The sequence below is a fragment of the Anguilla rostrata genome, chromosome 2, assembly GCF_018555375.3.
Source record: "Anguilla rostrata isolate EN2019 chromosome 2, ASM1855537v3, whole genome shotgun sequence".
Lineage (NCBI taxonomy): Eukaryota > Metazoa > Chordata > Actinopteri > Anguilliformes > Anguillidae > Anguilla > Anguilla rostrata.
In genome coordinates, this window is record NC_057934.1 from 38,250,627 (window position 1) to 38,262,793 (window position 12,167).

Consider the following 12,167-nt stretch of genomic DNA (forward strand, 5'->3'; position numbering starts at 1 on the left):
TTGTATTAAACAGCCCACCACACGCTATTGAAACATTTATGGCTGCATGCATAACGGGGAAAGATTAGCATATCTAGAGTTGAACCTACGCCAGTTCGCTTCTGAAAAGTGCTAGCTGTGCTGAACAGAGCCCCGAAAATGCGATTTCTCTTCATGTCGAATTCAAAGTAAAGGCATTCACCTCAGATCGCCCGCTAAACGCAGCCCCGGGCTCCGATTCCCAGAGACCGGAATCGTTTCTGAATAAATAACAATGTCGCAGCCAGCAGGTTAAAGAGATGGAACCTGGGCTCAAGGTGCATCGTGTTTCACATTTATCAAAGCTAAGAAATTGATTGTAAAATCTCTCGCTCTTTCTCTCTCCGTCTCTCTCAGCGACAACAGCACAATGACTTTAGGAACAGTTTAACAGGGTACGTGGACAGGGATGCTCCACGCAGCAGTAAATGTGTCCTGGTGTCTCCGTTAGGTACAATGCCAGTAATGTGTCATTAACAGTAATACTAGGCATCATAGCTCACCATAGCATGATGAGCACAATGAGCTGGACAGAGAACAAATAAAATTCATTCTGTAATAGTTTTTTTTTGGGAAAAAATTTTTTCAGAAACAAGTTTTTTTGCGATTCATGACATGCTTCCTTGCTAAAAAACTGACCTCCAGTCTCTGTTCAGTTCACAAAACATTATTTCTGCATGAAGAGTTTGCACAGAATGCCTGTTATTCCATCGCATGACGGGGAGCGGTCCTACCTCACAGAACAGGGTGAGTTTGTCATCAGGGAGCAGTCCGTTGGCCTCGTCCAGCAGGAAGTCCCGGCGAATGAACTTCTTGAAGCCCCAGTCCTTGCCCTGGACGAAGCGGTAGGCCCTCTGGCTCTCTGCGCACACACAAAGTGAGCAGGCGTCAGAACAGCCATCATATTACCTCACAATCTCATACATTAATGATTCCTGACAGCCAGTCAGCCTGTCCAAGATCGCTTTAAAGAAGTACTAAGTATTAAGTTAACACTACTAATAAAATCATACCATCTACAAATGATTTAGTTCCATCAGACTCTGGTAAGACACCGCATAATAATCCTTAACCCTTTTCACATCAGAGATGAAACATGCCAACCGCACCTTTAACACTGAAGGTTGACACAGTGTGTCACAATTGCCTAATGTGTTACAATTTAACACATTAGGCAAAGCCACAGTGTACCCCCTCCAGTGCGCATGTGTAAGGCCTACATCTGGATATTAAAACCGTTTGACTCTTTAATGGTCAAAGCAACTTGCAGACCCGTTTATATTTTACCATGAAGCTTTTCACACCGTTTCCTTCAAAGGCAGTTTTTAACAACAGAATGAAATGGGGGGGAAAAACGGCTATAGTTAGCAAAATAAAAAATGATTACCAATGAATTATTACCAGTGTAAATCAGAAGGGCAGAACACCCTGAGAGTGAGAGAATTATGAGGCCATATGAAGCTGATGCCAGAGACCATCAAACCGCAGGGAAATTATGTGTCTGTGCTGCAACTGCTTTGTGTCTCAGGGTGTGCATCAGGATGTGCTGCATCCTAAGGAGGACAGTTTTTGGCTGGACCGCAACAGCGGTGTGTCTGTGACTGACTGAGTGAGTGAGTGATGAAGTTACACCATTGGTCGGCCGGTTCAGTCCAGCCATACACTAGGTTTTGACCTGGTCATGTTTTTTTAAAGACTCTACTCGGCACAACCATCCGGTTGAAGCGGTTGAAGCGCGCAACCCAAACTCGCGAAGCCCGCAGCACATGAAAGTAGCCCCACGCAGCACAACGTGTCCGAGCCGGCATGGAAAGCAGACGCAAATATGAAAGAATCGAAAGGCACAAACGGGGACATCTGTTCTCCCCGAGCGGAGACGAAAGAGAGCGAGGGAAGGCCGGCATCTGCGGCGCTCCCGCCCCCCCCTGCAGCGCCCCCCCACCCCCGGCGCCCGGGCCTCCATCGCAGAGCCGAAAGCGAGGGGGGCGTGGCCTGCTATCCGCGGGCTCCGTCGCCCCGTTCCCGCTCAAATTACAGCCCTTTTTACAAATCACAGCGCTTTTAGCATCCTGTGCGCCTCTCGCGGCTGTTTTCACTGATAAAAGCTCTATACCTCAGCTGTTTCATAAGGACTCAAAGAGAGGGAAGTAATTAAGTGTCATGCAGGGGGGGGGGGGGGGGGGGCGGGGGGGGCGGGCGGGCTCATAGAAAACCTGTAGGAGTGGCACTCAGCGCCATGCCGCATCACATCGCACCATGTGATAACCCACTCCACTGCTGAATGGGTAAGATGCCTTTGCATGGGCTAAGAGAGGTAAAAACCTACACAGATGACACAGATAATTGCTCGCCAAGTAAAGAAGTGCCAGTGGTTTCAGTGCACAACTGACGTGGAGCCTTTGCTGAAATTAGTGGAGGAAGACAATCTGGGAGAAGGCTAAACCTATCTGCCACTTTGTGAGAGTGTGATCTGAGGAGGGAACCAAGGTTATGAATTGGTCATAGATCTGCACACTAAAATTTGGTCCAACTGAGGTTCAAGAGCAGAACCCTATAATCCTTTGAGATATCTGAACCGTTCTGAACAGGTTCTTGATATATACCGTACTATAATGCACTATACAAACATTTTATAAATCATGTTCAGTTTTTGCAAATGTTGATCAAAAACTGTGTTTTGATATTGCCAACCCTCAGGAAGAGTCACTCTTGCAGATAGATAGGACAGACTGAGCCTATGTATCAGATTAATTGTTCAGCAATAAGGGAATACAGCATAGTATTGCAATACAAAGTGTGTGAGACTTCATTTCTCATTCTTTAGTTGCACAAAAAAGGAAAAATAGTAACTCCACTGTAACAGACAGAGATACCCATTCGGACAGACAGGAACTGACATGGACATGTAAGCCAGGTTGGAACAGAGGATTAAATAAAAATCAGCCTCAGTTCAATGAAAATCACGCCAACAAGCTGAATTCTCTGAACAATTGACTCTGAACTCGAGTAGGGAACAAACAGCACACCTGTCACCAAAGGAGAGCAGGCCTGTTTTTTTATCCTCCCCCATTTCAATCAGTGGAATAAATGAATTCATGTTCTTACAGCCAGGCAGCGACTGAATGTTGGATGGGGCTGGTGGTGGTGGTGGTGGTGGTGGGGGGGGTTGAGTGTGGAAGTGCTGGAGTGCGGACTCCAGTTTAATTCCAGTTGTATGGCCTTTTACCCCACTACAGCACAAAACCCTCTCCACCACCACTTCTTTTTTTCCGCTTAACGCATTTGTTGCCACCGCCACTCGCTTGCTTTGTTAACCGATTTGTCCGACATCAAAGCTCCCTCTCCCCTCTCTGCATGCCCATTGTTATGACTTTTTTTCCTTTAAGCAGAGGTTCATACTCTGCGGCGAACGAGAGTGAGACACCCCCGACTCGGGCAGCTAAATCCCTGTGAAATTGAACACTTTCAACAAATGACACGCTGAGGAGGTGCTGCCGGCCGGCCGGCCCCGGCCCCGGCCCGGACGAAAGAGGAGGCGTTTTTTCGGGGATAAAGCCAAGTGTCGCGGTAAGCTTGGGCGGTGCGGAGGGAGCTGGGCTGGGTTTCTAACCGAGCCTGTGAAGAGCAGGCAGCGGCGACGGTGCCAGCAGCATTCCGAAGCGAGGCCGAGAGGCGGCGGCCATTTGGAGCGCTGCCTGCGCTCGAAACGAGCCGTGCGTCTCTTGGACCGGCTCTCGAGCCCCGCTGCATCTGGGCTTCGCTCTCTCGCGTGCCCCATCATTCCTCTCCCGCCCAATCAGGCGCCTCACCAACCTCCGCTGCGATTTTTGGCCAACACATTCTACAGCCCCAGCAAAGTAGGGTGGCGGTTAGACAACTGGATTACTGGTCCTAAACTGTTTAAGTAAATGTTCATCTGTAAAAAATTGGAAATATAATTTGCAAAAGCTTTCTTTCTGGGTATAGACCAGTCAAATGCTGTGCATGGTCACAAAATAGTACATAATGTCCTAGAATAGGACACACCCACACCATGAAATGCAGACAAAACAAATTCAAAAAAAGAGACTAGAAAAAATAACAAAACTGAAATGTTGAGGAATAAAGAACAAAATAACAAAATACAATGAAATGAAATGTATGTATGAAAACAAGGTCCTAATCACTGCAGACCAAAAACTTGTATAATACCTCAATCAGACTTTTAAATGGTTTTGTTCTGTCATGTGCTGCACAATTTTTGAGTGTGAGTCCTTGCTTTGATATGCACAATGACTACCTGACAATTAACCTAAAGACTGAATATCTATTGTTGCTATGACAAGCGCTAGACCAATTAAGGAAAAATAAGTTGCTGAGCTGATATCCTGGCCTGTAATAAATAAACTCACATATAAATACAGCCCAGGAAAAAAAGGTGCTGATGGTTATATTCACACATTCAAACAACCCATAATATGCAACTAAGTTAATGACTAGACACTGCAGGAAACCTCATAAAATTCCAACCCCCACCCCCCAACCCCCTCCCCTCCCAGAAAAAAAGAAATGAAGAAAAGGGAAGAATGCATGTTTGATGTCAACGCATCAGACGGATATAGCAACAGGAACATGTTTGTGAACTCTAGATGGTGAACAATTAGTAGTCCAGGAGAAACCGCATTCCACCCTGTTGCCATACATTTTCCACAAATAACATGGTTACATGATCTGCCATATATGATGCAATGTACTGACTGAAGGTGACAATCTGAACCCATTAGCAAAGGTACTTTTACTGTATATGCAATATGGTGGCAGTCGCGCGATTGTGGTCAGTTGCAGTATGTTTTTATGTACATATCAGTACAGCAGTCACGTTATCAGCCTTCTTGCAACATTTGAAGCTTCAGTGAGTGAAGACATCAGGAGAAATGACGGAACAAATTAACTTATCTGTAATACAACAATTGCTGAAAAGGTCACATCCTTCAGGGTAAACCCCTCTCACAAACTTGTCTGTTGAACTACCCACTGTAACTCTTTACTGAACAGACAAAGTGCATCACACTCCTTTTCCATTTTTTTACCTGCAGGTGAAGCAGCCTAACCTTTGGGGTAAGAGTGTGGCAAATGCCAAGAGTGATTGTGTTTTTTTTGGCGGGTCGACCAAGTAAGAAGAGAAGGGCCTGCAGGGAGGGTAAAAAAAAATCTGTGAGAGAAACTGGACTGAATTTTTCCAAGCCTGACCAGGGCAATGATTTGACAGTGAATGATTGTCCATTCATAACCTGGAATCGTGTTATCGCACAGATACAAGATTCATAAATGAGGAAAACAAAAAAATCGACATGTACACCTCTCCTCCAATCAGCAGCTGTAATTGAACATGGCCTGCAGAATATGAAACGGCCACTGACACACGGGTGAGCGTAATGGGCTAGTAAACCCACTCCATTTGCAGTGCTCTTTAAACAAGAGTAAGGCGATGCAGTAATTCAAGACGTAGCCAGGCGCTACCAATCGGGAGAAAAAGAGTACAAAAATGATGCAAAATGGAAAAAATAAAAACAATTGAAGAACAGCGCTGAATTTCTTGACAATAAGGCCTTATTTGCAAGACTATGCTCTAAAAGGTTGTGAGCAGTCTTCCTGTTGAAATGTTAAGCATAAAGCTACAAACACGTGGGCCTCTGGAAAATTCATTGCATTTTAGTACAAACCGCACAAAATCTTTCTAATTCACATCACATTCATTTATCGTGTGTAATTCAGAGAGTCAAGAGTGGAGGACCTTTGGAGCACCAATAAACTAATTTCACTCTCTATTCTCTCATCGCATCCAGCCTCCCAGCTTTTCCTTCTCAACCGCATGGACAAGCCAGCGACACAAAGGGTCGAGCACGCCTGTGAGGGCCCGGGGCCGCTTTTAACACCCGCGCACTCACTCGAACCGCAAGCGCTCGCGGGCCAAGCCGGCAGAAACGGAGACAGGCTCCGCTAGGCGCCCCACGCTGCGCGGGCCCGTTTCAGGGGACTGCAGGAAGAGCGCCGCCCTGCCGCGGAGCTTTCCGCCGCCCCGCTCGCCGTTGACCTGCGGCCAGAGTGCCGGGGCGAGCGGAACGGCGCTAGCGGAGCAAAGCCTCCAAACTCCACGACCGTGCGCAGTTCCCCAACGGCGTAAACTTTACGAAAACTTTAATCCGCGACAACCCCGCACCGTGCCAAATTTTATGTCGTGCGGTCCTAACGACCAGGTTTTGAATGAAGAATGAAGACGCCCAGGCAGAACGATGCCGGTCTCCACTGTGGAGAGGGAGAGAGAGCGGCCGCTCTGCGCTGAGACCTGCACGAGCTCCGCGGGGGTCGGGAATTTTCTCAAGGCGGTTAGAAGAGGAGAGACGAACTGCGAAACAAAGCAACGTCAGGAACGGGGTACTGTTATTTCTATGCTTTTTTTAAAGATAAAACTGAAACGCTGAAACAGAAGATGGAGGCCAAATTGATGAGGCTATTTGCAGCAATTACACTGTTAATTGGAGCCCACAGCGAACTGCAGGTTAGGCGAGCCTAGCAACCAGCCGACCAGGAAAGCAGGGTGTCAATCATGCAGGGTGTCAGCCGAGCCATCTATCAGCTGTCCGTCCGTTCCAGCCACCCACAGCAAGTCACTTGGATTACTAATGTGTCTGGTTTAATTAGACAGCCATCTAGTCAGAACAGCAGTGTGACTTTGTGAGACAGTGATTACATCAGTCAGTGGCTTCCCCCAACAGTCGTTCTGCGTAATAATGTCAATCAGTCAGTGTCAATTTGTAAACCAGTGCGCAAATCTGTCAGTGAAGCTAAGTGGGACTGTTCTTAAAGGGGGTAAACCAGCGCTTGTGTAAGTGGTCCAATAGCTGGCTGGTTACCTTTTGCCAGGCTTATAACCTACAGGACTATGGGCCTGACCAGGCTGACACTCTGATCTAAGATAATTCAGCCCAAGATCTATGTAAGTGCTGCTTTAATAAAGGAATGCTGAACTACATCCGATGAATCAAGGTGTTGTGCAGATAGAGGACCGTGGACCCCTGGTTGAAGACCCCAGATATAGTGCCAAGTGTGGGGGGGGGGGGTGTTCTGCATCAGGGCACAAGCCATAGGGAGAAGTGAAATCAGAAATACAAGGGGCTTAATGCTATGACCAATCAGATCGCAGGACTTCTTGCGGAACCAGTTTCACAAAACTCACAAACTAATTTGCCTTTCCCGATGCTCAAGAGGAAGAAGAGCATCGTGGGTCAGGACTAATAGGGGGTAAGCTTCCCACCTTTCATTACAGCAACATCATATAGGGATTTCCGTCTAATTCCATTTTAATGACATTGCTGTGTCCTTATTATCTCTGCCATGTTTCAACTGTGACCACCTAAGTCACGCAATCCCGGGGTTTTGGCCCGGTACACAAATTCCCAACGGTGATACACATTATTCATCACAACCCAGCGATGCCTTCAGAAGCGTAAATGAAATATTACCGAGTGGTATGATCACGATGTGACACACTGCCAAAAGCCGTTCAGCACTTTCATATTGAAGCGAGCTTTCTGTTTTCATCAAACGCACTTACGCGTGATCCTCACCGCAGAACCGCGATCACTTATTCAAACAGCTTAAAAGCGCAGGAGTGAATGTGGAGAAGCCACGCTCATAAGAGGATGTGTCGCATCGATACCATTAAACATTAAACCCTTTCGTACATTTAACGTTAGATTGTCTTCATATCACCTTTCACTGTTAATAATTCTTGAAGCATTCACTGCTGAAGATGTCGCTGTTGATTTAATACGGGGCTCTGCTGTAGACCACACAGAAAAACCAGTTCAGCTCACTGACAGGGACATTGTATTACCAACCTGAATCAGCATTGTGCTCTTCTGGCAAATACAATCCAGACAAGACAGCCATTTCATCATCATCTCATCCCCCTGTATAACTGCCTAAATAAATCGCCTATGCCTACACCACCAATGCAAGGGCTGAGCATCAGTCAAGAAATTTCTAGTATTTGAGGTGAGCCAAGGTCTATGGAAAATAACAAATTCTGATGTCATTACTATTGTTTATTTTTATTAATAATAATAATAATATGTGTGTATTGTATTGTGTGTGCTTCCGTCACCAACACTACTGGCTGCAGATAGAGATCTGGGATGTGTAGTTTTGAGGAGGTGGGGTGCGGGGACAGGGTTAAGGTCCCCTCTAAAATCCAAATTCAATCTCAAATTTAATCGTCTCACTCCATTTGAACCAGTCTGCTGAGAGCCATCTGCCCGCATCACTGCGGAGTCCGTATGTGTTTTTCCGTCGCGCGATGAAAGCGACAGAGTCACTTCCTCACGTACTGTCCCTTTTAACTCCCCGTTTAGTGCCACCACGGAAACAAAGGGTTCATATCTTCCTCCGAGCGGCTAAAAATAACAAATCAGATTCACATTCATGTTCGAGAGACACACGCTGTACTGGCACCAGGCAAATTGTCAATGTTTAGGCTACATATACAATCTCTATGGCACCAATATAAAACAATTGACATCATCAATTACAAATAACCTTGTCAAATGCTCAGCGAAATGGAAACACTTTACTTGATAACAGCCTTCAGAGAAACCCTGCCTTGTTTTCCATCATTGTTCTATTAAGGCTTTCCACGCCGTCACACAAAGACAGCCTTGTACTAAAGAACATTGCCTAACCTGCCTTTCAACCACATGGAACTCTCCATTTGGATAAATGCTTATAAAAATCGATACGGGGAGCCCTCAGAGCTGTCAGGGATTTAAAAAAAAAAAAAAAGCTTGAAGCTTGGAGCTGCCGTGGCGTTTTAAAAGTCGGGGTCTCGAAGGAAGAATTACAAATGGCCCTCCTTAGAGAGCGGAGACGCGCACGGCCGGGAGGAGAAACGATGCGCCGGGGAGAATGAGGCTGGGGGTGCGGAGGCGCGACGCTCGCGTCGGTAAATCCATCTCCATTAGCGGCTGGGCCCGCCCGCCAGCCGGCCACAGCGGAGCGGCGCACGCGGGCGCTAGGTCTGCGCGTCGCTCCTAAAGGAGGGGGGGGGGAGAGGAGGGGAGGGGTGGGGTGGTGGGTGCAGAGCCGACGGAGCGGCCTCTGCTGCTCACGCTTCAGAGCGCCGGCCCGGCTCGTGCATCAGGGCCCGTGTAAACAGGCTGAGGCCGCTGAGCCACGGGCCGACGCAGTAAACGGCGCGCTCGTAAAAAAAAAAAAAAAAACGCGCGAAGGGAAGTGTATGTCGCCGCCACCGGCCCCTCCCCCCCGGTCCCTCGGGCTCCGCCGTCACGCGGCCCCCGCCCGCCGCGCTCCCTCTATCCTCTCGTACCTCCGCGGCGGGGGCCCGGGGGAGTCGCCGCGGCGGCCACTTCCGCAACGGCTCAATCCGGAACCCGAAGACCTCGCTGTCACGTCCGCCGTGAGGAGGACCTCGGAGGACCGCGGCTGAACAATGATAGATTGCGCGCGCGTCTGAAGCAAGAGTCCGGGGGGGGGGGGTTTGGGGCCAAGGCGAGGCCCCACCAAACTAATCTCGCTCCTAACACTACCGGCGACGGCTGAAGCAGATCCTCCAGGGGGAGGCCGAGATCGGCGGGAAAGTGCCGCTGTATTAACCTCCCGGCTGGCTCGCCAGAAGAGCTCTGCTGCTGATGAGGGTCCCGTCCTCTCTCTCTCCGCGCTCCGCAGGTGGGAATCGCACGAGTCATTACTCCGACGTTCAGACGCAAAGCGAGCGCCCGGCGCAAAACGCACCTGCTTCTAATAGAGCGGGCCGAGCCTTCGCAGGGAAACGAGCCCGGGCTCCGGTCCGATCTTTAAGGCTCAGAAATGCGAAAAACGTGACCCCCCCCATACCCATGACCACGCGATGACGCGGCGAAAAGGGAAAAGGGAAACGCCAGATGTCTGGCCCACAATTCCCTGCAGGGTTAAGTCAAGCTGATCTGCGTCTCTGGTTGCAGCTCGCAAACGGGTGCCGAGATTAGGGAGAGATTGGAACGGAGTGACAGCTGCACTGGCAAAATGAAACACAGTTGCTCCGAGTCTCCTGAATTACGGAGGATTTGAAGTTTAATATGGTTAACTGGATCAATATGAAACAGTGCACGCTCCTGAATGCTCACACACACACACAGACAAGCACAAATAAACACACACACACAAATAAACTAACAGGCACATACACACACAAGCATACACACAAACACACGCACGCACGCACACACACACGCACACACGCACACACGCACACACGCACACACACACACACACACACACACAGCCAAGCCAGGGAGCTTCCTTGTCTGCCTCCACCCGTTAGAATTCCTACTAAGCTGTCACATTTACAATTCTACTTATGTTCAGTTGTCCAAGCACGGGAGAAAAAAATATCAACGTTAAAAATAAATATTTGGAAATCCATTCCGATCACCTGTCACCCTGTGAGCTTTTGCATCTGGGAAGACATGTCAGCAGAGACACACGAACAGTGACAGCTCAACACACCTGTTGCGCGAAGAAAGAAAAAAACCGTCAACGCGCCTCACCGTGGATTTTGAGTACCGTGAGGCTAACTAAGCTTTTCAGAGACGCGCGCAGCGCTAAACCTCCGTTTCGCTTCCTTTTACCATGACGGCAGCAGCCATTCATGGGCAACTCTGCAGTGTGACACTCGGCGCTGGGATAAAAGCGCAGGGACAAAGCCGCAGAAGAGGTCGGATTCAACCAGTCCTCAGAATGAATTTGACGTCACTTTGTCGCTTTACTCCATCGAAACACAGTAGAGACGCGGTGATACGGAGTGTGGCACAGTGGGTAAGGAACTGGGCTGGTAACCGAAAGGTCGCCGGTTCGATTCCCGGGTAAGGACACTGCCGTTGTACCCTTGAGCAAGGTACTTAACCTGCATTGCTTCAGTATACATCCAGCTGTATAAATGGATACAATGTAAAATGCTATGTAAAAAAGTTGTGTAAGTCGCTCTGGATAAGAGCGTCTGCTAAATGCCTGTAATGTAATGTAATGTAATGATACGCACATCAGTTATGGACTGACTGGTCAACAAATCACGCCGTGAAACTAGGCAGCATATGCACCTGCCCCCCTTACCATCACTGATGAAAAAACGGAAACTAATCGAAACATTCAAGGAAAAGAGGTCATGCTCACAAAAAACCGAAATACTGTTAAATAAAGCAGGGGGATAATGTCAAACATTTTGCACAAGAGGCAAAAAGATAGCGTCTCATTTTTCTCTGAATTGCATCATTCAGAAAGCTCATAGAGCAAATGAATGAATGTTCTAAGGTGATACTGACTACCAGTGGTTTGTTGTTGGCTTTTACCAACATTAAAGACAATACCTACAATATGTAAACACCATTAAGCAAATAAGACCATATAATGCAAGATTCCAGTCAACAAAGGATCTGAGTTTGTAAAATTAGTGCATTTTCATGACTTCCAAAGGTACAAACAGTTCTGAGCAATCTTCATTCCTGATATCTTGGCATTTCTAATGTTTATTCTCCCTTGAATTCTCCCTTGAATCTCATTTTTTTGTTGGTAAAAATGAAGAATATTTTAAATGGACCCCCTAAAATCGGAAAAACAATTCCTCACTCCCTACAACATTTCCCTCCAATTTGTCTTATGTGCCACCACGGACATTCTTCTGGGCAGGACTGCAACAGCAATATGGAGCAAATAAACAAATACAAAGGTGCTAATGACGGCCATCTGCTAGCCGTTAGTGTGCGCAGGGCTATCAATCAATGCACGGAAATGCCTAGAAAAGCACAACATCATACAAAACTGCATCCCTTCAGCGTTTAGCACAGATACAGGCAGTCTAATTGCTGAGGAGCTGAAATAGTCTGAAAGATCTCACTGGTTTTATACATTATGCAGCAGGCCACTTCCCTTTCTGCACGGTCTTCTCTGAAATGGCTGTAACAGATGCATTTCAACGCCTTTAAATATAAGGAGGGAAAGTTTCCACACATCCAGCGCTCCACAGGATACTGGAGAAACTAACAAAAGGGGCCACATCCAGCACGGAGAAATGTAATTCCAGACCCGGCTTCCTCCTCTCAACCCCAAATCAATTAAAA

The 12,167-nt window shown here is 47.6% G+C and overlaps 1 protein-coding gene across 3 annotated transcripts in view; it reads right to left on the minus strand.

The window, feature by feature from the left end:
• spop (speckle type BTB/POZ protein) overlaps nt 1-12,167 on the minus strand; it is a 101,524-nt gene that overhangs the window by 27,349 nt on the left and 62,008 nt on the right. For all 3 annotated transcript variants that reach the window (XM_064321992.1, XM_064321990.1, XM_064321991.1), the window contains one exon: nt 753-880. In XM_064321992.1, the coding sequence (XP_064178062.1) occupies nt 753-880 (128 nt within the window). The remainder of the gene's footprint in view (nt 1-752; nt 881-12,167) is intronic.